Consider the following 26,656-nt stretch of genomic DNA (forward strand, 5'->3'; position numbering starts at 1 on the left):
ATGTTAAAAAATAAATTTAAAAAAATTAAGTAAGCAGCATTCCTTATGCTTTTATTTTATCTTCAATTAACTGATAATGATAATATACCATTAGATGTAGAAGTTTTTAGCAGCAGTTCCAGAAGACCTGACAATTATTTTGAGGATTCCTTCCTGGTAGAAGGGTTAAAAAAGAGTGGTATAAAGTGCCTTGTTCCCTAGCTACACTTTAACATCAGAGTTTGTAATCAGAACAGCATAAAGCACATTTATGCTTCTCAGTCTGCATCTTAAATTAAAGGTATAAGGTAATTGATGCCCAGTAGGTATAATTTTAGTAAGGTCAAGAAATAATTTCCTTGACATGTAAGGGAAACATCACAAGTACTACTAGCACATGCCAATTATTATTCTCAGGGAAATAAATGATTGTCTTGTTATAGTTTCTCAGCCCATAGCTATCCCCAAACAAAAGGCCAGCATCTGATTCCTCTCCTTCATTCCAGGTCTCTGACGCATTTTTAGCTAGAAGGAAACCCGTGCATGTGCCATCGGAATTGAAACATTTATGTATTCTTAAGAAGGAGTACATGAGCTTAAAAACTAGCTCTCACTGACCTCTGTAGCTGCAGGTACTATAGACTAATTTATCCCCAGTTCACAAGAGAAACATTGAAATCATGCATGTTGGGCCTTGGCAATCTGCTCTCTCCCCTCTTCATGTGACCTGCTCTGTGGTGTATTAGGGAACAGAATGTTGAAATGCTTCTAAGTTACTGCTTGGGAGGAGGGTAGGAGAGAGGATGATCTAAACTGAGATGCTGGAAGTAAAACTGCAAGTGCTTCTGCTGTAAAAATGTTTTAACCGGTAAACGTTTATTGAATAATGCACAGGTTAAGTTCTGCTATAAAATGTAAGGATACATTACTTCACAGGGCCTGTAGCTACAGAGGTCAGTAAAGACTCATTTTTAAAATTCATCAACAGCTTGTTAAGAATATGTAACTATTTGACTGTGCATAGGCCAGCCACGGGTTCACTTTAAGGATAGATTCCCATGCATGTTAAAGTGAATATAATTTGAAGAAACTATTGTTTAGTGGTCCAAATGACCAGTGGTGTATCAATAGTCATAGCAACTATTGGGGAAGGAAGTTATGACAGATATGGTGGAATCCATGCAGATAATTCCACAAGAATTGGATCAATGACACCTAAATGAGGAGTGTAAGGGCTTGATGGAGATTTGCTAATCTGTAGGGTGATACAGGAAATTTGGCCCCCACAGGAGTAGGTAGGGAATGAAACTCTAGTTTGTAGCAAGTCAATGCAAATTGTCTAAGCACCCCACCCCAGAAAGTAGAGACACATGTGCATACTGAGGAATGCTTGGCCGAGGATTTGTGGACATTAATATGGGTCTCTGTCACAATTGCACTAATATGGCTACAATCACATCAAGTATGGACATTAATAGAGAGACTTTTCAGGCAGACGGGGAACCAGGTCAGGAGGGTCTTGAGAGGATTTTGAAAAAACAAAACAAAAGTATGTTTCCAGCCAGAGAGAGGGAAAATAGTAGTTTATTCCTTAGACATCTTCTGCTAGGAAAGATGGATACCCTTGCAATGGTAAGGATTTCTAGATAAATGGTATCTAGAATTGATCTGAAGAGACCCGTAACTACCATATAGAAAAAACACTGCTACAAGCTACAAAAAATCTGCAGTACAGCACCTTACCCGAGTGGCCCATGCATGAGTACTGACAAAAGAACCATGCAATGGCAGCACAGCTGAAATAAAAAATGAACAGCTTTTTTTTCCAGGTTCTATAAGCAAGGGACTAACCACAGTAGTGGAGAGATCTATTTAATAGGCATTTAACCAACTAGTCATGGTTTGACAAGGCACGATCACAAGCAGGAGCCATCAATTCCACTAATCCAATGGTAGAGCTTACTACGGTAACTACGGTAAGGAAAAAACTACGGTAAGGAAAAAACTACGGTAAGGAAAAAAAAATTCTCAAATTTGGGCAGAATAAATGCCAAAATAGGTCTGAAAGATTCTTCCTTCAGGTAGGGTATAGAGTCCAAAGCTAAAAATGGATCTACAGAGGGATCTCGACTAAACCAGAGAAGTCAAATGGGGTCCCCAGCAAAGAGCTGAACCAGACCATAAGGAACCAGCTTCACACAAAGTGGTTCCCAGCAGACAGCTGACCCTGAGGCCACTTCACACAAGCGCTAGGTGGAACTAACTTCTGTTGTCCAAAAATAAAAGAGAAGGCCAAACAAACAAATCTAAAGCAAAAAGGAGTCATAGAGTACAATCTGACTGTGATCTGTTACTCAGCATAAGCCTTCATTGACACAGAACATGTATGTTTGTAGAGAAAGTATCATGTCTACACTAATTTAGGATCCTGCCCACTTCCAGCGTAATCCCACACTGAGAACTAGGTGTAAAACAAATGTACTGCTTAGACTTTTTCTTAGACTTTTTCACTGCTAACCCCATCATTTGCTCAGCCTGTTAAAATTAACTCTTTCCTGTGCTCCTACATGTTCTCATGCAAACCCCCTGCTGAATTATTGGTGATAGCAAGAGGGTGGGAAAATGAAAAACTGAAATAGCTGCCTCTGTACAGCCCAAAGAAAAACAAAGGGGAGAGCTCCCCCATGTGGCCAACTTGCAAGAAAGTATGCAAGAAATGAGATGTTTAACTCCCCACATACTTGCCAGTCATCTACAGTTGCTTCTGTACCAAATACCTCAGCCTCAATACCAGAAGAAATCAATCAAGCATAAAGCCACTAGGCACTCACAATAGTGAGCACAAAAGAACAAGTGAGGGTGCACAATTTATATAGAGACACAATTGTTTTGGAGTTTAAAGGTGATACACTCACAAACAATGCAGAGCATGAAGCCCATCCCAAGTTTCCAACAGAGTAGCATAGCAGATAGCACTCCTTCTGTCAGACCAAGCAAATGTCCCAGAATTCTGCAGATGCTTACGCATTTTGAGGGTGTTCTCTCTTCTTTAGAGCAATGCATTGCACAGCTCAATTTACATTTTAAAGAAGATGAGCACTGGCAGGTAAGTTTGTTTTAATGAAGAATAGACATAGCATGTTTCTTCTGCAAAAAAGGGCTTCCCTGCTCACAATTTTTCTGCTTTAACATTTACAGCATGAATCTACCAGCAGCTGTTGACAGTAGAAACAGAGTACAGCAGAACTGAAGTAAACATGTCCACTCTCCACACTAGCAAAGGCCTGAGGCATGATGGTTATGGGTGGGGTTATCCTCTGTTGGCCAATGTATTTATTTTTTTGTGCCAATGTCCATTCCTCCTGTAGGTGGCAGTATAACCTGACAGTCTAAGAATTCCTGTGTCCCTCAATGGACAAGAAGAAATGGCATTTTAATAATAGAAGAAAACACAATAACTGCTTCATAAATATACAATTTTTATCAGGAGTGGAGGTAGACTTCAACAACAAAAGAAAGCTGAAAAGTTGACTTATAATCTGGGCACACATTACTCACTATGCAGCTCTCAAGAGGCAGCACAAAGATTGTGGTTGTAGTGGTTATGTGTATTCCACTAATGTTTATGAGTAGCATAAAACTCCTGTGGTAGTCGCTGTCTGCACTCTACACTCAACAGAAAAATGTAATGTAATCTTTGCGCGTGAAAGTGTTGGATTATGGTCTTCATGTTACTACCACCAGAATGTTTTGTGTGCCTTTTTATTCTCCAAAAGGTAACATATTGCTAAACATATGTAATTATGATTCTCTGCTTACTTCTGCTCTTGGAACCCTTTGTTTGCCAGAGAAATTTTTACACTTCTGCTGTGAGCCTGTTTGTTCAGACATAACTTTGTTAAGATAGCAAAGTTGATTTACTAAAGACAAAAGATTGTGCACTTTGCAAAGTACAGTTGCTCCAGAGCTTAGTAAATGAGCATTGGTTATTCTTTTCAAAGTAAAGCTTTACCTCATTTACTAAGCTCTGGAGTAACTACACTTGCGGATTGCACAGTCTATTTGCTTTTAGTAAATCAACCCCATTGTTTTTTCTGGGTGGGAGACAAACTAGGCTTTTAGTAATATTGTCTTGCAATTATTATATTTTCTACGAAATCTCAAAACAAAAAAGTCAAGAAAGAAAAAAAAAATTTGGCAATTGTTATTAATCAAATTAAATTATCAGTTGTTGTGACTCTTTAGAATTTCGTCAGGCCTCCACACTGAAATTGTTGGTTCTTGCACCAGATTTGTGAATCTGCCATGGGCTGACATTGAGGTCAGAGTGTCTATACTGGACACTACTTTCTAAGTGCGCTCACTCCTTGGCCATTGCATCAGTTACACAGGCAGGCACATGGCCCAGGAGTTTTTTAGTGGAGTGGGTAGAGCTTGATAGGAAACTAAGAGACTAGTTTCATTAAAAGGGTTGTAAACCCTCAAGGTTTTTTGCCCTAATGCATTCTATGCAGCTGCCCCCCCCCCACCCCCCGAGTGCCCCTTTTTCTTACCTGAGCAGCTCCAGCCACTGTCTCTGGTCCTCATTGGATAGACTGATAGCAGCAGAAGCCATTGGCACGGGAGCCGGGGCGGGGCCAAGTTCTGCTGTCTGTGTCAATGGATGCAGCCGCAGGACCCGGGAGCAGGCCCGCATGAGTGCCCCCATGGAAAGCGGCTCTCTGTGGGGGCACTTGAGAAGAGGAGGTGTCAGACGCACTGCTGGGGGACCCCAGAAGTGGAGGATCGGGCCCCTCTGTGCAAAACCCTTGCACAAAGGAGGTAAGTATGACATATTTGTTACTTAAAAAAAACACTTTTACAACCCCTTTTAATGTCTGCCTTGCTTTTGATTGACAGTGCACAAGAGAGTTCCATATTCGCTATTCACTCCAATAGCAGCTTTTGAATCTGTCCACTGCTTTCTGCTTTCAATCAAAAGCAAGGTGGACCTGCCAGGGGAACTAGTCTCTCATTTCTCCATCAGGCTCCTTCCACCCAAAAGCCATTGTGGCTGCATAGACTCATCATTTCCCAAATATGGATATTACCATATTTGGGTAATGACATCATCAGTAGCCCCAGCCTCTTTGTTAACATTCAAATTTCAACTGGGGAAGCTCCCAGTCAACTGCTAAATGGGGCTGGGGATAGAACCCTGTGTGTGACTATCACATTCATGACAGCTACCCAGCAAAGACATGTCCCACTCTGAGCACTGCCTTACTTCTGAGTCCCAGCTCAGAGTTGGTTTTAATTCCCACCAGTCTCCTAATCTTTGAACTGGTAGTAAGTCTTTACGAATCTGTTGCTGCCACATCAATGGGTTCCTTTAGCGGTGGAAGTAAGAACTACCTGAGTTTTTTTGCATGTGTCGGTACTTGTACCAAAGTACAGGAAGTTTTAAAAAGGACCTACTACCAGAAAACTGTTGTGAATGCTTTACTGAATTCCCTAGACTATGTTTTTCTATGAGGGTGGATCTTGGCAGGCTGTCAGACCTCTAATGTAAACAATCAGCAGGTGTTTCAAGCTGTTAAAATGGACTAAAACCCAACTTTGGAGTATTTGCTGTGATCTATAACGATCATGGAGAATGAATGACTTCACATTGAAATCAGCTAGGTAGGAGATTACGAGCTTACTTTGAAGTTCTTTTACTGCTTGTTAATAATAGTGTGGGGCACCAACTAAAAAGATTGTGGATGGTGTATGCCACCTAGGTTTTAAATCTACACATAGTGAGCAGCTCCAGGATATGTGACTGTAATAGAGAAAAATGTTTCTGAATAAGTTCTGGTTTCAGTCCTGAAGCCCACAGGCTTTGTATAGCTTTGGGTTGTATAAAACCCCCAGTCCTACTTCTATGTTTTACCTGTTAGTCAGACCTCACTCATTGTTCGGCTGTCCACATGCCCTTTTATATTTGAGATAACTCATACTACTAGAGATTCTCTCTCTGCTATGATAAGATGCTGCTGGGTGAAATTGCTGACTGTTGACAGAAAACTAAAATGTTACCCGTGTTGTTTGTTTTAGGGAACCCATAAAGGGGTACTCTGTAATTCGGGAGCTAGCATACATTTAGTTAGTGGTGAACAGATGTTTTGTTTTATGCTATGGACTTGCTGCGCAAAGCCATACTTTGTTTCTTTATTGTCTTGCTGAATAAAAGTGCAGGACAAACCTGCTTGGACTGTTCCTGGGTATCCCTGTCTCCTGTATGAATTACAGGCTGCTATTACCACTTGAGTCTGTTTGTCCCCACTTGCAACCTGTAAGTAATTGAATGTCGATATTCTGGGTCAATGTGCTCTCTAGGTTGTTTTATTTTTTTTTCAATTCAGGTCTAATAACCTTTTTTTAAGCCAATTTTAAGTCAGTTCAAAAGCATTATGCTGGAAATAGCCCCTCTTTGTTTAATGATCAACAGCCAGGGTACAGACCTTAAACTACTAAGGGTTGAAAAACATATATTAACAACATAAAACAGAAACACCATTTCATAAATGTGCAGTCTCTATAGTGTAAAAATACATTTACAGATAAATAACTCTTCCTTTTCTAAATTGGTTCATATAATTATGAATACTGTGGTTTTCATTGTATTATACATGCAGCAAGTTTAGAAGTTAAATGATAACATTAATGTCTAGCTTACAATAACGGTGCATAGGCACTTTCAATTCATTTAGCCCTTATTTATTATAATGTGCACAGATGTTTAGTAACAAAGTGGAATCTAATAAGACAAGATGTTTCTTTCACTGCTGTTAATAGCTGTGTATACTGCTAGTTTCCCAATTTGGAAGCAGTCGAGCTTTAATCCCTCCAATCCACCCTTGCACTACCACTGCAGGTAGTGTTCCCAGTAAGTATGTTTTAAAAATAAATAAATGCAACAACAGACTCCCCATTAGTGGCACCTTTTACCTTTTAAGGTCCAAATACCTGACATTACAGCCAAATTCTCACAAGAGCACTGTGTTCAAAAAGAACTAGTACGGTGCTCTGGTTGATGCACCATTTCACATTACTGCCTCCCTATCAGATCACTAAGGGGAGCTGGATGTGTTTCAGTAGTGATCCTTGCCTGGTCCAACACACTACAAGTAGGACACCGACAGTGGTGCATCCCTCTGCAATTCCACAGTTCTACCCCAAGATTATAAAGCTCCACTTTGGAAGTACAGTCATACTTAAGCCAAAAACCATGCCATGTAAGAAAACAGCAGAACTCCTCTGCCTTTACCCATTTGCAGAATGTAAAAACTCAGTTACAAAGCCCCTGCATCTGTTGGTGTATGCAGCCCCTCAACTATTTTTATTCATTCCCAAAAAGTTAGATATTTTGGCAGCTCTACTGAGCAAAAAGCATTGTAAATTATTTGCAAAGTTGATTATATGTATGTCCTTCTGAGTTGTGTTGGCAGCCCAGTCATTACGTCAATGGGAGTGATAGACAACTGCAAAGGCATATAATTCATCATAGCTGTATGCATAACCCCTCTTCCAGCTTTCCTGGAATGCTTCTGATTCTTGGAGCCTATTTGCTGAGCTAAATATGTGCATCATTGCTTTTCAAAACATTGGCATGTTTGGGCAAAAGTGGATGTAAATCGGGTAGATCAGGGTAAGGCCTAAAGTACTCTCATTAAAATCGGAACGTGCTAAGATACAATTTTTGTATTTATTTATGTAAAATTGTCCTTTTAAAATATATGGTTTTACTTTGTACTGTAAAATGCCTCTACCCTACCCAATACATTGTTCTTATAAATCTCTGGCTTGTGGCTACAGTAGTATTTGAACTATTTGATGAAGAATTGCTCTAGCCATAAAATAGTTTAGTCTACACCAGGCCCCTCTTGACTCACCATTTTGAAGGAAATGAAAACCAGTAATATATGTGTTTGTGTGTGTTATTCATTGTCTCATGTCTGCTTTGTTAGGCAAATGACTTCTACCTGCCCTGGCGTAACATTTGAGTGTTTTTTTTTTTACTAAAAGGAACACGCCAGTCAATCAGAAACATATGCCTTTTGGACCAAGACTACAACTTTAATCCCGGTTTTCATCTTCTGCATCTGGATGCATTACAAGGCAGACTCCAATGGATTCCAAGATCCTCATCTACAGAATAAGGATATGAATGTGAGTCAATGGGCTTGATTTACTAAAGGCACATAGACTGTGCACTTTGCAAGGGAAATTGCTTCAGAGCGTAGTAAATGAGGGAATCTCTGCTGACTTCCATCATCCAATCTTGTGCAAGCGAAAAATGCTGTGTTTTTGTTTTTTTTCCTTGCATGTGATAAGGTGTTCTTTGCAAAGTCAAGTTTCACCTTATTTACTAAGCTAAGGAACAAATGCCCTCGCAGAGTTCCAGAGCCTGCCTTTAGTAGATCAACGTCAAAGTGTTCCATGGCTTTAGCACCAAGCTCTTGGGTTTTAAACAGCTCACATTGGACTATGTTTCCTGTATAGCATCAGCAATTCACTGTTAGTTTTACTTATTGTTTGGTTTGTAAGTATTTTGCATGACAATTCTGGCATGGATGCCAGCTCATGAGCACAGCCACATACTCACCCTCTGTGTTGGAAATAGGGCTACTGTCACATTTGCTTTCACACTGTTGCATTGAAGGTGGGCGAAGAGTTTCTGGACAATCGTTTGATGCCTGCCCCGTGTATGATAGACACTGCACTGTTCTCATCTGCTGTCCCAGACCGCAGTGTGCTGAGCACTAATGAACACAGTAAAGAGGAGGATATTCTGTTATGTACAATTAACATTGACTTACTCTGAAGTCTACGGCCTTTGAATCTACAAACAAATTAATCTGCTTAACAAGAAACAGGAGCTCAGTTCTAGGACTGTGCAGTAAAAAAAAAAAAGAAAAGATAACCACATAGATTTTAAGGCTTTTCATTTTGAGTGAATGCAGGCATGCTAAACTCTTTATACTTGTTAACCCAATGTGATGCTTTACATACAATTAAAAATAGCTAAACAGTAATCCCTTTATTCTGTTAAAATGTATAGCTGAGCTGACATTTAATTTTAAGAGTCACTGTTTCTTTTCCCATTCAGGGCAAAGCGAGTGTCTGTGCAAAAAGACATTTCCTGATCCACTCATACTCATTTCTCCAGTAATTCCCCTCTGCTTCCTCCTCTATCACAGCCAATGTCAAATACTCAGTGTCAGCTGTGTCTGAGCCTAAAGGGAGTGGTGACATCACTTCTTCCATTATGTGAGATTTTTGGGCATTGCGATTGATCACCAGGTCTGAGCATTGGATCATGGGAGAATGCCAAATGCTCCCCAATAGTCAAAACACTGGGGACGTTTTTGTAGCAGTTGTGGAGAAGGAAGTAGCGGAGGAGAACAGCTGAAGATATATGAAATGACAGTGTCTCTTTAAACAGAGCTTGTGCTCAAATATTAACTTAAAGCAATGTTAACAGTCGTGCAGAGATGTAAAGAATAATACCTGAGCTGAAATTGTCTAAGGCAGGAGTCCCAAACTGGCGGTCCTCCAGCTGTTGCAAAACTACAGGTCCCATCATGCCTGTGGGAGTCATGCTTGTAACTGTCAGCCTTGCAATGTCTCATGGGACTTGTAGTTTTGCAACAGCTGGAGGGCCACCAGTTTGAGACCGCTGATCAAAGGGGTCTATTTATTAATGTTCTCACACTTGGCTCACACAACCTTTACCCAAGAGTAATGCATTTTTCCTATTGAATCCAATTGAAAGAAAATGTGTAATTCTTATGCGTGCACATGATCGTAGTTTTCGTTGGATGGTATTTCCGACGGAATTTCGCTCAAGCTTGACTTGCATACACACCGTCACCCAAACGTTCTCTGAACTTTCGACCGCCAAGAACGCGGTGTCATACAACGCTATGACGAGCCGAGAAAATTAAGTTCAATGCTTCCGAGCAAGCATCGAATTGTTTCCGAGCATGCATAGGAATTTTGTGCTTCGGAATTGCTACAGATGATTGGAATTTCCATTCCAAACATTTTCCATCAGAAAAATAGAGAACCTGCTCTCAATCTTTTGCAGCAAAAGTCCGATAGAGCATACACATGGTCAGAATTTCCAACCAAAATCTCTCATGGGACTTTTGCTGGCGGGATTTCCGATCGTGTGTATGGGGCTTTAGATGAAAGTTGTGTGAACCTAGGGTGAAATTTCTGATAAAAAAAGTCCCCTAACAGTCTTACATTTATGTACATTTAAAATATACCTGTATATAAGGTGAGCCTATAATCAAATGTTAACTTAAAGTGTATTTCCACTTCTGCAGTCAAGTTTGAGAAAACCGCACTATATGTTTGTTTTGCGTTCGCATTCACAAAACATATCTAAAAAATTTACTAAAAACTTCTTACCTACTAAATGTTTAACATAAGGTGTTATGGCAGACTTCCAGCATTTGTGAACAAGTTCAGAGGGTGTCTGTCCCAATAGAAAGAACTAGGACAGACTGGGTTTCCCCTCATTAACACACATTGGGGAAGCCCATGTTCTAAAGCTTTAACCCTTTGTTAGGACAGTGTTCAAATTTAAATTACAATTGATAATGCAATCTGCCAGCATAGTATAGACAGGGGTATTTTTGGAAAACTCCCCAGTCCCCTCATAAAGAAAGATAATGACATTGAATTTTCCAGTGCTGGAGTTTTCAGAAAAGAGCATCTAAAATACAAAGAAATATTGGTAGGTAAATTGGTTCCTATCCAAATTAGGCCTAGTATGGGTATGTATGAAGGTGAGATAGGAACCTTAGAGTGTAAGCTCCTTAAGGGCAGGGACTGATGTAAATGCACAATATATATATTAAGCACTGTGTAAATAGTCACGCTATAAAAAATACCTGTAATAAATAAATAAAATGGTAAGCAGCAATATTTGTATTTATTTTTATAAGTTATACTATTTGAATGAGAACATGTAACAAATATAATGTTGGTATCATCCCAATTTGGCTGCAAACATGGAAATACATTTGAAAGCAACACTATCAGACTTTTTCAGGGATGTACACTCACATTTACAAATGGCTAAGCATTTGATCTCTGCTGCAGAGGTGGATTAGCCTCAATTATGACCCTACATCAGATCATAGCACCAAATGCCAAGGCTATATGGAACAGCATTGTAAGGAACCTAAAGCAGCACTTAGGTATTTCAGTCCCTTTGTTTTTCAGAAAGTCTTTAGTAACAAAAATTCACAATATATTTAAGATAACATTTGTCACCCACCTGTCCCCACTCTCCGCTAACCCATTTGGGAGGTGGACAGCGTCCCAGACTGCAACGTATGCGGACTGGTGGCTTGCTCTCTTCTGGGCAATTTGTAGAGGGAAAAGTCTTTGAAAGGTCACTGCTTTTACACTGGACAATTCGATGCTTGAAGCCAGGGCCACATTTGGGAGTACACTAGAAATAGAAATAAATCACATTGGAGATATTAAACATTTGATTTCATATGCTTTATGTTAATATATGGTATTTAAAGATATATATATATATATATATATATATATATATATATATATATATATATATATATATATATATATATATATATATACACATACATACAACTCAATTCTTAACTCTATGTTTTAATGGAACATCCTTAATTTGCAGATTCCATACATTTAAGGTTTACAGAGTGTGTAAGTAGTGGAAGGTTGAGGTTCAGTCAGTCTTAAGTTGAGATGTAAAAATGCCCAAAAGTAATTATCAGATACCAGAATTAATAGGTATTCAGGAGAAAGTCATTGAGCAAAATAGAGATTGCATGAGTGGAAGTATTTAGAGCACAATGATACATATACGTGGATATCTGAGTATTTGAAAAAAAATAAAAAATCTTTAATGTGAATGGAGTCATTATCAGACATGGTGGTTACCCTTTAATGTGGGGTATGGCATTGTATATTTTTACTTAGGGTTGATATTACAGACTACACCACCATAAGTCAGCAGTTTCTAGGACTAACCGAACATGTAAAAATTAAAAACTGCTGCTAACATACAACTCTTAAAAGGTTTCCACTATACTGTTGGTTCACATCCCTGCTTCTAAGGCTTCCCCCCAACTTCTCAGTTGCTTTCAAGAATGAAATCCACCTATATACATAAGATGATCTGCACTTGTTGCAGATGGTTTTAGCAATTCTCATGACTGAGTGACAGCAGATAATCCCAACCAATCGTTTCTTGAAGAACTAAGGATAGGATTGGCTTTACAGTGAGTGCCAGGCACTGCACCTGACACTATAAAATCATAATAGAGAAAAAAAAATGCTTTGTGGTCGACTGATATCTTTGGCAAACATAAATTCACCCTAGTGGTGCTTGTAACTAAACCTGGTGAAATAAAATAAAAAAATAAAAAACATTCAAAGGGAACCACTCCATGTGCTGACATAGGGGACCTCAGGAAAATATGTCAACAAGATGTGAGGGAGTAATCCATGGCTCAAGATGAAATGTTCCAACCTTGGTGGAATGCTGAAGAAGCCCTTTGGCCACTTGACTACCCTGAGCACCAATACATATAAGGAACTCACTGCACTTTCACCACACTCCATTTTAATAAACCAAATCCATAGGTCGGTAACGTATTTGATCTTCTAGAAAAAGCTTTTTGACTTTCTGAATTAGCCAATTTATAATGCTCAGAGATTGTACTTTGCTGCATGCTACCTGTCCAAAATGACACTGCAACATAGGTCTCCTTTGCCCCTTGACTACCCTGAGCACCATTATATTTGAAAAAACCCTCTGTACTTTTGCTACACTCGCTACAAAGGCCCAAATCTATAGTCTGGCCATGTGTTTGGTCTTCCAGAGAAGATTTTTGAAATTCTGAATTACCCAATTATAATGCTCAGAATCTGTATTGGGCTACCTGCTCCCTGTGCAAAATGACACTGCAGTAAAAAGACTACTTTATAATGCAATGTATGGAGATCTATTTTATCAGTGATTTCACATATAACATCAATATTTCTGTAAAATAAGTGGATTTTAGGACCCCTTTAGCCCCCTTCACACAAGCTGCCTGTTTCGTGGCTTCACCTTTAAAAAATAGATGAGACATCATTCCTTTGCCAGTTACATTAGTCATTCTACAAATGGATTACTGTGTTTCATGCTTGTTAAAATTAAAAGCTGAGATGTGTTTTATGAGGAAGATTACTCTGCACGACATGACCAGTAATGGAAGACAGACTAACGGGACTAATTTTCCTTGGCTGCACCCAGGAGTCAGGGGGAGGAGTCTCTTATCGTAATCCCACAGGAAAACCAACATAGCAGCAACAGCCAAATGATTAAAGTGCCTTGCTCTTTGATAATTACTTACAGATAATGGCAAGATTCTATCTCATTATTGTAACAAACAAATAATGTTTTGCTTTTATTTTTCAATATCAATAAGAAATAATCATTATAAAAGATTCTAAAAACTGAATGAGAATGCAAAATGTGCATCAGGATTCCATAATTTCTTCTCATTATTAAACACATCTACAATGTCTCACACCATACAAAAACTGTGAGCATGAAGGCTTCTAATAGCTAATAATTGTGTTGATGCTTCCACAGATAAATTGAGGAAAGGGGGAAAAAAATTCTTGAGGGAGTGCTTGGTTTGCTTGGTGATTTCATTATGCATAAAAGTTGAACCAAAATCTTTCATTTTTGGTCCATTTGTGACATATTACCAATAAAGTACTTGATTAAACACCTACTGAGGGGTCACATAAAAATTAAGAAATAAATGTTGATAGGCATTAACATCTCCTTGCTGGAGAGCAAGCTGCGCCTGAAGACCTGCAGTGCAAAGGTCTCCCTGCTTCTGCTTAATTTATTCTGCAGATCTGTGCTTTCTCCTCCTTTCCTGCTGATTCTCAATCTTTACATATTCATGTGCAGAACAGAAAAAATAGTTTAGTTTAGTTTTTTTCGGATAGATTTGTTATTTTACTAATTTTGTTTTGTTATGGAATTAATTTAGTTTGGTTTTGTTTAGCTTCTTTTAGTTTTCATTAAAATTTGTATCATTTATACATTTTCTAACGATTTTCAACTTTTCAGAATGTTTAGAATTCAGATCAGTCGAAAAACGATCGACTGATTCAAATTCTGTGTGAAGAAATAGATGGTTGTGAAGCAGCAGGCTTGAAAGCCGGCCGCCCATGTCCTTAACATGCATGAGTTATCAGCATGCTTCCCCACTGACAGATAAATATAAAGATAAAGAATGATGGCAATTACCGGCAATAGAAAAATGTTTAAAAAAATGGTGTAGGGTCCCTTCCAATCCATACCAGGTCCTTTGGGTCTGGTATGAATTTTAATGGGAACCCCAGGCCATAATCAGAAAAAAACGGCGTGGGGACACCCCCAAAATCCATACCAGACACTTATCCGAGAATGGAGCCTGGCAAGTCAGTAAAGGGGGGGGGGGGGGGGGGCGAGCAAGCGCCCCCCCCTCCTGAACATACCAGACCACGTGCCCTTAACATGGGGGGGGTGGTTGCTTTGCTCTGCACACCCCACCCCAAGGCACCTTGTCCCCATGTTGATGGGGACAAAGGCCTCTTCCTGAAAACCCTGTCCTTTGGTTGTCAGGGTTTGTGGGTGGGGGTATTGTCGGAATCTGTAAGCCAAACCAGATCCTCACACCCCCCCAAAAAAAAGTGTCAACAAGTAAGAAACACAGGAAACAGTTTTTGAGAAAAATTTACATAAAAAAAAAAAAAAAATCCTTTGATGGTGAAAGGGTGAAAGGGGCGGTGCCAGTGGGTGGCGTAACTGGGTGGCCCTGCCCCTTGCCTATATAAGAACTGTCAAAGCCGAGGAGAGGGCAGGCAGGGGGTAGTCTCTTAGAAGGCGAAGCATTTTTGGCCATTTTTCTAATTTTTGGATCGGCAGGCATCATGATGGACATCGAGGGACACTACAGTATCCCCTCACATTTTTGTAAATATTTTATTATATCTTTTCATGTGACAACACTGAAGAAATTACACTTTGCTACAATGTAATGTAGCGAGTGTACAGCTTACACTCAAGTGAAAATTTTGGCACAATTAGCCATTTTCCCTCCACAGGGTCATGTGACTCCTTAGTGTTACAAGGTCGCAGGTGTGAATTGGGAGCAAGTGTGTTAAATTTGGTGTTATCATTCTCACTCTCTCATGCTGGTCACTGGAAGCTCAACATGACACCTCATGGCAAAGAACTCTCTGAGGAGCTAAAAAACATAGTTGCTCTGCATAAAGATGGCCTAGACCATCAGAAGATTGCCAAGACCCTGAAACTGAGCTGCAGCATGGTGGCCAAGACCATACAGCAGATTAATAGGCAGGTTTCCTTTAGAAAAGGCCTCGCCATGGTCAACCAAAGAAGTTGAGTGCATGTACTTAGCATATCTTAGCATATCTTAGCATATCCAGAGGTTGTCTTTGGGAAATAGACGTATGAGTGCTGCCAGCATTGCTGCAGAGGTTGAAGGGTTGGGGAGGGTCAGCCAGTCAGTGCTCAGACCATACGCCGCACACTGCATCAAATTGGTTTGCATGACTGTCATCCCAGAAGGAAGCCTCTTCTAAAGATGATGCACAAGAAAGCCCACAAACAGTTTGATGAAGACAAGCAGACTAAGGACATGGATTACTGGAACCATGTCCTGTGGTCTGATGAGACCAAGATACACTTATTTGGTTCAGATGGTGTCAAGTGTATGTGGCGGCAACCAGGTGAGGAGTACAAAGACAAGTGTGTCTTGCCTACAGTCAAACATGGTGGTGGGAGTCTCATGGTCTGGGGGAGGGAACCATGAATGCCAACATGTACGGTGACATACTGAAGCAGAGCATGAGCCCCTCCCTTCGGAGACTGGGCCACAGGGCAGTATTCTAACATGATAACTGAGAAGTCCAGTGGCAACCTGTGTATCTCTGGTGAATTAAATGCCCAAGAGGTATGCCCAAGAGGGTTTAGGCAGTCAAAATATTGACACTTTGGGCCCAATGTGGACATTTTCCTTAGGGGTGTACTCACTTTTGTTGCCAGGGGTTTAGACATTAATGGCTGTTTGTTGAGTTATTTTGAGGTGACAGCACATTGGTCCTAGCACAGAGCCCTGGGGGACCCCACTACCCACCCCGACCATTCCGAGTACTCCCCAGTTATCCCCACCCTCGGAACTCACCCTCGTAGCCAGTTTTCAATCCATGTACTCAACCTATGGTCCATGCCAATGGACCTTATTTTGTACAGTAAACGTTTATGGGGAACTGTTTTGCAAAATCCAGATACACCACGTCTACAGGCCTTCCTTTATCTAGCTGGCAACTCACCTCCTCATAGAAGGGTAGTAGATTGGTTTGGCAGGAACGATTCTTTATGAATCCATGCTGATTACTGCTAATGATACCGTTCTCAGAGTTTACATAGTATTGATGTTAGGCTAACTGGTCTGTAATTCCCAGGGATGTATTTTGGGCCCTTTTTAAATATTGGTGCTACATTGGCTTTTCTCCAATCAGCTGGTACCATTCCAATCAGTAGACTGTCAGTAAAAATTAGGAACAATGGTCTGGCAATTACTTGACTGAGTTCCCAAAGTACCCTTGGGTGCAAGCCATCTGGTCCCAGTGATTTATTAATGTTAAGTTTCCCAAGTCTAATTTTAATTCTGTCCTCTGTTAGCCATGGAGGTGCTTCCTGTGATGTGTCTTGAGGATAAACACTGCAGTTTTGATTACTGTAGCCTCCCGATTCCCTTGTGAAGACTGAGAAGAAGAATAAATTCAATACCTTTGCCATCTCCCCATCCTTTGTAGCCAGATGTCCTTCCTCATTCTTTATGGGGCCAATATGGTCTGTCCTCCCTTTTTTACTAATATGGTCTGTCCTCCTTTTTTACTATTTACACACTTAAAGAATTTCTTGGGATTTTTTTGCTCTCTTCCGCTATGTGTCTTTGATGTTCTATCTTAGCCATCCTTTGTGCACCCTTACATTACTTGTTGCATTCTTTATAAAGTCTGAATGCTGATGATGATCCCTCAACCTTGTATTTTTTTAAGGCCTTCTCCTTTGCTTTTATATGCATTTTTACATTGGAGATAAGCCATCCAGGACTTTTGTTGGCTCTTTTAAATGTATTACCCAATGGGATGCATTGGCTAATTCCCTTATTTAATATGCTCTTAAAGCAAATCCATCTCTCCTCCACGTTCTTAGTTCCTAAGATTTTATCCCAATTTATGCCTTCTAGTAAGGTTCGTAGTTTAGGGAAGTTGGCTCTTTTGAAATTCTGCCTTTGTATTCCCCTTATGTTTCCTATTTGTGTGATTTATACAGAAGCCAATTGACCTGTGGTCGTTGTTTCCTAAATTGCCCTGTATTTCCACATCCATGATCAGGTCTGTATTGTTGGTAATCAGTAGATCCAGTAACGCTTTATTTCTAGTTGGTGCATCTACCATCTGACCCATAAAATTGTCTTGCAAGACATTTAGGAACTCTCGAGCCTTAGATGAATGCATGGTTCCCTCCTCCCAGTCTATGTCTGGATGATTAAAATCCCTCATTATGATAACACTTCCCATCCTTGCTACTAATTTTGATAGCAGATCAGTCTCCCCTTCCTCCCTCAGGTTAGGGGGCCTATAGCATACTCACAGTATTATTTTACCCAAGCTCTACCCATAAGGATTCCACCTCCACCCTAGCTCCCTTATTGATGTCATCTCTCACCATCACTCGTACATTATTCTTGATATATAGGCATACTCCTCCCCTTTTTGTCCCTCTCTATCCTTGCGATAAAGGACATGGTAACATGGTAAGTTGGTAATAGGAAAAGGATCAACTGCAGTGTTGCCTACTGGCAAGTGGCAACACTTTGGCATCTGCCTGCCTTTCCTGGGCACAGTTTCAACAGAATAGGTCATCTTTATCAGACAGGCTGCATAATTCAACATTTCTGAAAAAATTATCAGTCATACTAAAGGATGAATCCTTTCAATAAGAATGTAATAAAACATGAAAAAATTAAAGTGAATAAAAAAAAAATCATGTCAGTTTTGGGTGCATACAGATTGTGATTTAGAAGAAATCAATGCAAGATCTGCCTGTTTAAGTATGGGGTAGAAAAAAAACTATGCATGGCAAAGCCTAATAAAACAGCATTTTTAAAAAAAAAGATTGTCCATGTAAACGAAATACATTTAGCAATCGTACAGGGAATACCGAAGCAATTGATGTAAAATGTTGAAATTGATGACCCATACACACCAGATGCAGTGTGGTTGAGTTGGCAGCTATTTCCAGTACAGCAGCAATGCATAGACAAGGCAAATAGCCTTTTCTCCAGTCGTGTCAGTTCAAACCACTGCTGTTCTGTGTTATGGAAAAAAAAATTACATTGCCAACATGGTGAATGGAAATTCTATTTAAATGACAAAAACTGCACACAAGCAGACCGACATTCAGTGCGACTTTCTGGTGTAAACAGGTTATGTGGGAGAATCTGCCTTACCATAATCACATGATTAGTGTCCCCAGAATTCCTTTAGATCTATACTGTGAACATACAGCACTTTGTGAAGGTATCTTACCAAAGATGACTCTCTTACTGCTGTAAACCTGAGAACATTGCCAAAGATGCCAAATTGAATGCAACAGACAGTGAGCAAACTAAAACAAACAATTATTTTACTGCAATATCAATGCATAGAAAAGAAAGGGGGCACTCTTTATGTCTGGAGAAAAAGAGATTTAACCCTCATTTACTGAAAGACCTCTTCACAGTAAGAGCTGTAAACATGTGGAACTGACACCTTTAAGACCTAGTTTTTGCCAGCCAAATGGACTGTTTTAAAAAGAGCTGGATGCATTCCTAAATGCACAAAATATAACTGCATACTAACATTTACAGGTAATAACACCAGATTATCCAGGGAAGCCAATTTCCTCCTGGGGGATAGGGAAGGATTTTTTTTCCCCTGCTGGACAAACTGGATTATGCTTTATTGGGGTTTTTTGCCTTCCTCCAGAACAACTGTGGGTATACGATTGTATAGGATTCTATTTGTTTGTTCTTTTTATTTATTTTTATTGGTTGAACTACATGGACTTGTGTCTTTTTTAAACCTGACTAACTATGGGGGTTATTTACTAAAAATGGAGAGTGCAAAATCGTGTGCAGCGCTGCATAGAAACTAATCAGCTTCCACATTTTATTGCCAAAGCTTAACAGGTTGTAAAGGTAGGAGTTTTTTTTTTATCTAAATGCATCCTATGCATTAAGAAAAAAAGCCTTCTGTGTGCAGCAGCCCCACTCAGCACACCTAATACTTACCTGAGGTCCCTCTCTGTCCAGCAATGTCAACGGGTGTCTCAGTCATCCAAGATTTTCCTTAGTGATTGACTAAGACACAGCAGTGGGAGCCAATCTAAGTAAGCTAGCCAATAAGGGGAGAGAGGGGGTGGGGCCCGGCCAGGGGTCTGTGTCTAAATGGACACAGGGAGCTGTTACTCGGATGCCCCCCATAGCAAGCTGCTTGCTGTGTGGGCACTAAAGAGGAGGGAGAGGCCTGGAGCACAGAAGCAGGACCAGAGAAGAGGAGGATTCGGGCTGCTTTGTGCAAATCCACTGCAACAGAGAAGGTAAGTATAACATTATTTTTATAGGGAAAAAATATTGATACTTTACAATCACTTTAACTGAACAAGCTGAAGTTAGAAGCTGATTGGATACCAAGCACATCTGCATCAGATCCTGAGTGCACAAGTTTTAGTAAATTCCCCCTTAACTAACTAACTGTTACTAAGTCAAGTTCAATTATACAATCATGGCTCCCCATGAAAATTTGAAAGTCGTTTTTAACAGATTGATATCACCCAGCTTGTATAACAAATATACTGCACTACTATATCCAGTATCCCTTTAACCACTTCCCGACCGGCGCACAACGATGTACATCGGCAGAATGGCACGGGCAGGCAAATTGGCATACAGGCACGTCCATTTAAAATTGCCGCCGTGCCATTGCGTGTGCGCTGCTGGCGGCACATGCGCATGTTGGTTGGGACCCCCGTGAGTCCAGTCACGGGTCCCGCAGACTCGATCGCCATGGGAATACCTGCGATCGTCTCGCAGGGAGGCTGAACGGGGAGATGCGGAAGTAAACAGCATCTCCCCGTTCTGCCTAGCAACAAGTGACACTGATCTCTGCTCCCTGTGATTGGAGCAGAGATCAGTGTTCACTAACACACATCCACGCCCCCCACAGTTAGTAACACGCCCCTAGGACACACTTAATCCCTACACTGCCACCCCCTGGTTTACCCCATTCACTGCCAGTGTCATTTACACAGGAATCAGTGCAGTTTTATAGCACTGATTGCTGTATAAATGACAATGGTCCCAAAAATGTGTCAAAAATGTCCGATGTGTCCGGCATAATGTCGCAATAAAAATTGCTGATCGCTGCCATTACTAGTAAAAAAAAAATATTAATAAAAATGCCATAAAACTATCCCCTATTTTGTAAACGCTATAAATTTTGCGCAAACCAATCAATAATTGCTTATTGCGGCCTAAACTGAGGAAAAAAAATGTTTTTATATATTTTTGGGGGATATTTACTATAGCAAAAAGTAAAAAATAATGCTTTTTTTTTCAAAATTTACGCTCTTTTTTTGTTTATTCAGCAAAAAATAAAAACCGCAGGGGTGATCAAATACCACCAAAAGAAAGCTCTATTTGTGGGAAAAAAAGTACGTCAATTTTGTTTGAGAGCCATGTCGCACGACCGCGCAATTGTCAGTTAACCTCCCTGGCGGTACGATTATTTCGGATTTTAGGTGCTAAAAGCGGTACCATTATTTTGCATGAAAATTTGGCGTTTTATATTGTAGTCCTGCAATTCTTAGGAATAACTCTCTTAAATCTGTCCAAACCAGAGTCTAGCAGACATCCCGGGTATGATAAAGTTTGAAAAATTAAATCATAAATTATAATATAATAAATAATTATAAATAATTGTACCAAATAATAATATAACAATAATAAAAATTATTCAATAATGTAATCAAATCAAAAACACTGAAATTTGCTCAGTTGCAGAATTGTCACTGTCATTACTTTTCAGTATTTGATGACGGATCTCCCCACAAATCGCTATCGCTCAATTCTGCGAGTGATTCTAATTTATTATCGCTGTTTTCTAGCTGGTCTAAAATCATTTTTGATGTAAAATTACAGTTTTGGTTGCTATGGGCAATCTCCAGTTTCCAGGCATAAAGAACAGTTTTTATTATATAAAACTGCATGCAGGACACTGGGCAGACCACTAGGGACAACGGGGATGTGAAATATTTACATACAGCAATGTAATCTGTAAGATTACATTATACTGTATGTTTACTGTGTTTTTCACTTTTTGAATTTGCCGCCGATCTCCGTGCCCGTGCGTCGCAACGCTCGCAGGGCACGGAGATCGGCGATGTAATGCATCGAGCGAGACACGGCTCGCTCGTACAGCGGGGAGACAACGCTGGATCCGAGGGAGAAGGTAAGTAATCCTCCTCCTGGATCCAGCGATGCAGTCCCGAGTCTGACTCGGGGATACCGCTCTTGGTATAAAAAATCCACCCCGAGTCAGACTCGGGAATACCGTCAGGGGGGTTAAAGCGACGCAGTGGCGAATCGCAAAAAGTGGTCTGGTCTTAAGCCAGCAAAATGGCCCGGTCTGAAAGTGGTTAAGAGTTTCCAAATATACAGAAATCTGCAGACATAATTCTCAGCAGAGGGTAATTTCTGACTACAGAAAGGAAGTCCACATTCTGCGCCTTACATTCTGCAAATGTGATGTCTCCAGCGCTCACCACTCTGCACCTTTAAGCAAGTAACCCTATGACACCGTGTCCCAGTCATACAAATGTTCCAGACTAGAAAAACCTTATATATTTATCTAACGATGAAAAACAAATGTGATCCCCCCAGTTCTGGTATGCATGGATGTTTTTACTGTGCTGTGCCAATACGCTGGCATTCTCAAAACTGCTTTCATGTGGCACCCACTTACCACATTTTTTAGATAACAATGTTTTATTTAAATTCTTTTTTACAGTTCAATCACTCTCCATCGTGTTTTGGTAACCCAAGCATAGTGAAAAGACCAACAAAAAAAAAAAAAAAAAGAAAAAGAGCAAGAACTTGAACTGAAACGTCTTTTATGTGTGCTCGGAATAGTGTTGTATTATTGTAAGAGTGTATACTGTAATAGAATGAATTACTTATTATGAAATGACAGCTATGTTTCACAGTGCGCACGCTGAAAAGAAACACTTCAATCTGCTCTTTCTCACAGGCGTGGATCTTAGCAATACTTGCAGTTATCTTCACTGAACGCGGCTGTCAAATTGTTACATTAAGAGCAATCTTTGTTTTCTAAGAAATATAAACCTATCAACGTTTCTAGGAAATGCGCTCGTGGCTCTCCTACTGTTTTCCTCGAGCCCCAATGCAAAGCTAGTCTGAGAACCTGCAGGCAATGCCAAAATTTATTTGGGGATTTGAACCAAGCTGTAGAATTATGTTAAGAGCACCATGGTGTGCGCAATAAACCATGGCTGGTGGTGGAATAAGGATTAATGGCATGACTGTTTTGTTTTCTGAAATCACTATTAATTCCATGGATGAAGTTCCGACCTTCCAAGTGAACTGACAGGATGAGTGCTGGTTATCTGTCTCCTGTGCGTAGGAGACAAGTTCATTTCAGCCATGAGCACTGTAATTTATGATTTGTTCACTAATTGTATTAGTAAAAATAAATATTTTTAAATGCCAAAAGGCATTTGGCTCAAAGCTCTTGATTCGTCCACTCTGTTCCACAGTTGAGTATTACTATAAACATCGATCATCCGCACATGGTCGTGGCAGTCACTTTTGCCCTTGTGTATAAAAGCGGAGCGCCGTTCAACCCAGACATTTACTATGGAGAGTGTCTGCTGGCACACAACCAGGGTGGAGTGTAAAGCTTCATACATGATTAGAGTTTATTTTGAAAAAAGTTATTCAATTTTCTAATAGTTAAGGGGGTACAATTTAACAATCCTTTTCTTGTTCAGTTCTCTTTATTCGTTTAAACAAGAATAATAACAAGCACTGTGCAGGGGCCAAGACATCTGAAACAATGTGCACGTTTACAGGATAGGAACTAGAAAATACAGTAAACATTTTCAGCCTCCCAGGCCAGTAACCCTCTCAAAGTTGCATTAAAAAAAATACAACTGTCTAAATCAGGTGAGCCAATTCGAGAGGTGGTCAACTCAAATAGGGAGATTGGGGTGTGGGGAAAGGGAAAACCAGGAGAAAGAACCAGGTAGGGGGAGAGGAGGGACAGAGTGTGTATTCCCCACAGACTAGGGCCAAGGGTCAAAAATCAAGGAGTATTTGAGCCACTTCTGATATTTTGAGGAATTTAGGTTGAGTCATTAAATATTTTGAGGAATTTAGGTCATTAAGAATTCTAAACAATTTTTCATTGATTAACATTAGATTCATACGGTCCTTGAAAACTTGAAAAGGAACAGTGGATTTCTTCCAGGCTTTGAATGCGAAAAAAGGCCTAGGACTGATTAGTCACATCCCTGGGGATTAAGAGGTGAAAGAGGGTCTGGAGAAGTCCAAATATTCTAGACCAAAATATAATCAGTTTTAGGCAAGACCATCAAGTGTGGAGAGCATCACCACATCGATCACAACCCCTGAAACACCTATCACTGTTGTTTGAATTCAAGGATCCTCTTTAATCATAGAGGTTGATTTACTAAAACCAGAGAGTGCAAAATCTGGTGCAGCTCTGCATGGTAGCCAATCAGCTTGTAACTTCAGCTTGTTTAAAATCTTCAATTAAGATTTGACAAAAAAAAAACTGGAAGGTTTCTATGCAGAGCTGCACCAGATTTTGCACTCAAAAAAATTTTGAAAAATTGAAGGCCAACAATGGACAATTTTCCTCATTTCTCAGTGAAGGAACTATATTCTAGCTGTGAATGTGGTTTTCATTCAGAAAATATTGTTCTTATTGCATGTGCATGTGCTAAGTATAGTTAGATCCAGGAGTAGAATTGTTGTTGTCTGTCAGGAACATTTGTTCGTTTTACATATGGTATGTGGTAGGGTCACAAGCATAATCATGACATCACTACAATGCATCCCAAAATCGAACATGAAAATTCGAACCATTGGCATGAAAATTGAGCTACATTTTTAAGGGTTTTCTAGCTAAACTCGTTGAGTCATTGATGGTATATTCACATGCTCTGGCCAATGATTTTTCAGAATTTCCCTAGGAACATTTAAACAAAATCCTATCCTTTTACGGCTAGCCTTAAGAACAAACTTCAATACTGTCAGTGCCTCTGCTTTTTCTGACAGCTGCTATAGAAGAACACTAAAGTGTACACGTGGCATCAAGCCTGACATTTCATACTTGTGCCAGTTATAAAGCTGAAGTATACTATAGCTTTAGAATGAAAGGTTGCTGGCAGACAAACAGGCTTGGCAGGCTTGTCAGCAATGTTTCTTTTGAATGTACGCAGAGCTGCGTATTCTATTGGGAGACAGGTATATTTGCTCATTACATGGGCATCAAAACAAGACAAAAGGATGGGTTTACTAGAAGGTTGTCCACTATAATGTAATAAGGACTCATAGATCCCTCACCACGTCAGGCGTTGTTACCATAACCAAAACATATAATGCAGGGAAAAAAACCATATAGAGCACCAGGGAAACAAGGGGTTATTAAATAAGGTGTTACATAGGCACTCTGCAGTGATAAACTATCATTTTTGATGGCTCCTTCTTGCAATGCATTTCTAGGAGTTGCAGATTTATTAAAAACAACATAGTCCTTATATGCTTGGTATTTTAATATCTTCAGGCTGGTTTATCTGATATCTTCAACAACCGCTAAATAAAAAGGTTTATTATCTTCACAAATTGTGTGAATATTTACTTCAATTATCCAATGAAATGAATAAACAGGAATTTGCTTTTCACATGATTGGACAATTGACATGAATATACAAACACATGTATTGTGTGGAGAGTCTTGATTTCTTTAGTAAATCAGCCCAGTATTTCCAACAGCTGTTGTAGAACAAAATCACCAAAATCAGGCAAAATAATTTTTTCTAGTTTTGAACAAAGAGGGGAAAGGTTAGAAGCTCTCTCAGGTGTTTATTACTGTGGTATGTGTCATGTAGATTATTGTCACTGGGACAGAAAATAAGGAGAAATTCGAAATTTGCAACCTGTCACCATAGAGGAGACATTATTAACCTCCCTGGCGGTACTCCAGAGTCTGGCTCGGGCTGGGATTTCAGCACCACAAGCGGTAACCCCGATCCAGACTCGGGATCGCATCGCTGGATACAGGGAGGACACAGGAAGAGATTACTTACCTTGTCCCCTGGATCCAGCGATGTCCTCCGCGCTGTGTGATCGAGCTGTCCTCCGCTCGATTCACACAGTGCCCGAATGCCGCCGAGCTCCGTTCCCCGCAACGTTACGGCGCACGGGAGCGGAGATCGGCACCAAGTTCAAAAAAGTAAAAACACACAAAACACACACAGTACTGTAATCTTACAGATTACAGTACTGTATAAAAACATTACACACCCCCTTTGTCCCTAGTGGTCTGTCCAGTGCCCTGCATGCACTTTTATATTATAAATACTGTTTTTTCTGCCTGGAATTTGGAGATTGTCCATAGCAACCAAAAAGTGTCCCTTTATGTCAAAAGTGATTTTAGACCAACTAGAAAACAGCGATAATAAATTATAATCACTTGCAGAATTGAGCGATAGCGATTTGTGGGGAAATTCATCATCAAACACTAAATCTAATAACAGCGACAATTCTGCAAATGAGCACATTTCAGTGTTTTTGGATTTGATTACATTATTGAATAATTTTTATTATTATTTATTATATTATAAACTTTATCAAATATGGTATCTATTCTCACATTTGTAAAATTTGCACTCACTTTCTGCCTTGTCTCTGTCTCAGGAAGTAAAAGCTCTGGTTCTGAGGTGCTTCCCCTGCTTCCAGGGAGAATGTTTTGCAAGAGGGGCAGGGCCTGGAACTGGCTGTGTGGCAGGCAGCTCATGTGGGTGCCCTGACCAATCCTCAGCTCCTATATAGGCTGAAGTAACATGCCACTGGGGAGAGATGTCGGCTGAGTGAAGTGAAGGATGAAATACTAGGCAGCACCCGGAGGGCACCCCATTTGTGGGGGGGGGGGGTGCCGATATCACAGGAGGAGGCCCAGGGAGAGCTGTGAAGGAACTTTGCCCCTACACAGTCATTGGAATTGTCTTTATCATCACACCGTGGCTTATAAAGAACTCCTGGAGTAGAGGGGCAGGTGAAGCTGTCGGAATGTATGGTTCGGTCAGGTTCTTTATCAAGGACTCAGGGCAGTAAAAGGTTGGTGATGTACCACAGTGGAGGGCTGGATGTGCCAGGAAGTCTGTGAGGTAACTTTCCTTCTACACGGTCATTAGCAA

General features: G+C 40.2%; 1 protein-coding gene across 1 annotated transcript in view; it reads right to left on the reverse strand.

The window, feature by feature from the left end:
* The window catches only part of ADAMTS6 (ADAM metallopeptidase with thrombospondin type 1 motif 6), a 441,127-nt gene that overhangs the window by 13,811 nt on the left and 400,660 nt on the right, over window positions 1-26,656 (reverse strand). Inside the window, exons 23-24 of the mRNA XM_077462633.1 lie at window positions 11,297-11,473; window positions 8,609-8,765 (exon numbers count right to left, since the gene is read on the reverse strand). Coding sequence (XP_077318759.1) covers window positions 8,609-8,765; window positions 11,297-11,473 — 334 coding nt within the window. The remainder of the gene's footprint in view (window positions 1-8,608; window positions 8,766-11,296; window positions 11,474-26,656) is intronic.

The sequence above is a fragment of the Lithobates pipiens genome, unplaced genomic scaffold (assembly GCF_037356315.1).
Source record: "Lithobates pipiens isolate NorthernLeopardFrog02 unplaced genomic scaffold, aLitPip1_a1.2 Scaffold_3, whole genome shotgun sequence".
In the NCBI taxonomy this organism is placed as follows: domain Eukaryota; kingdom Metazoa; phylum Chordata; class Amphibia; order Anura; family Ranidae; genus Lithobates; species Lithobates pipiens.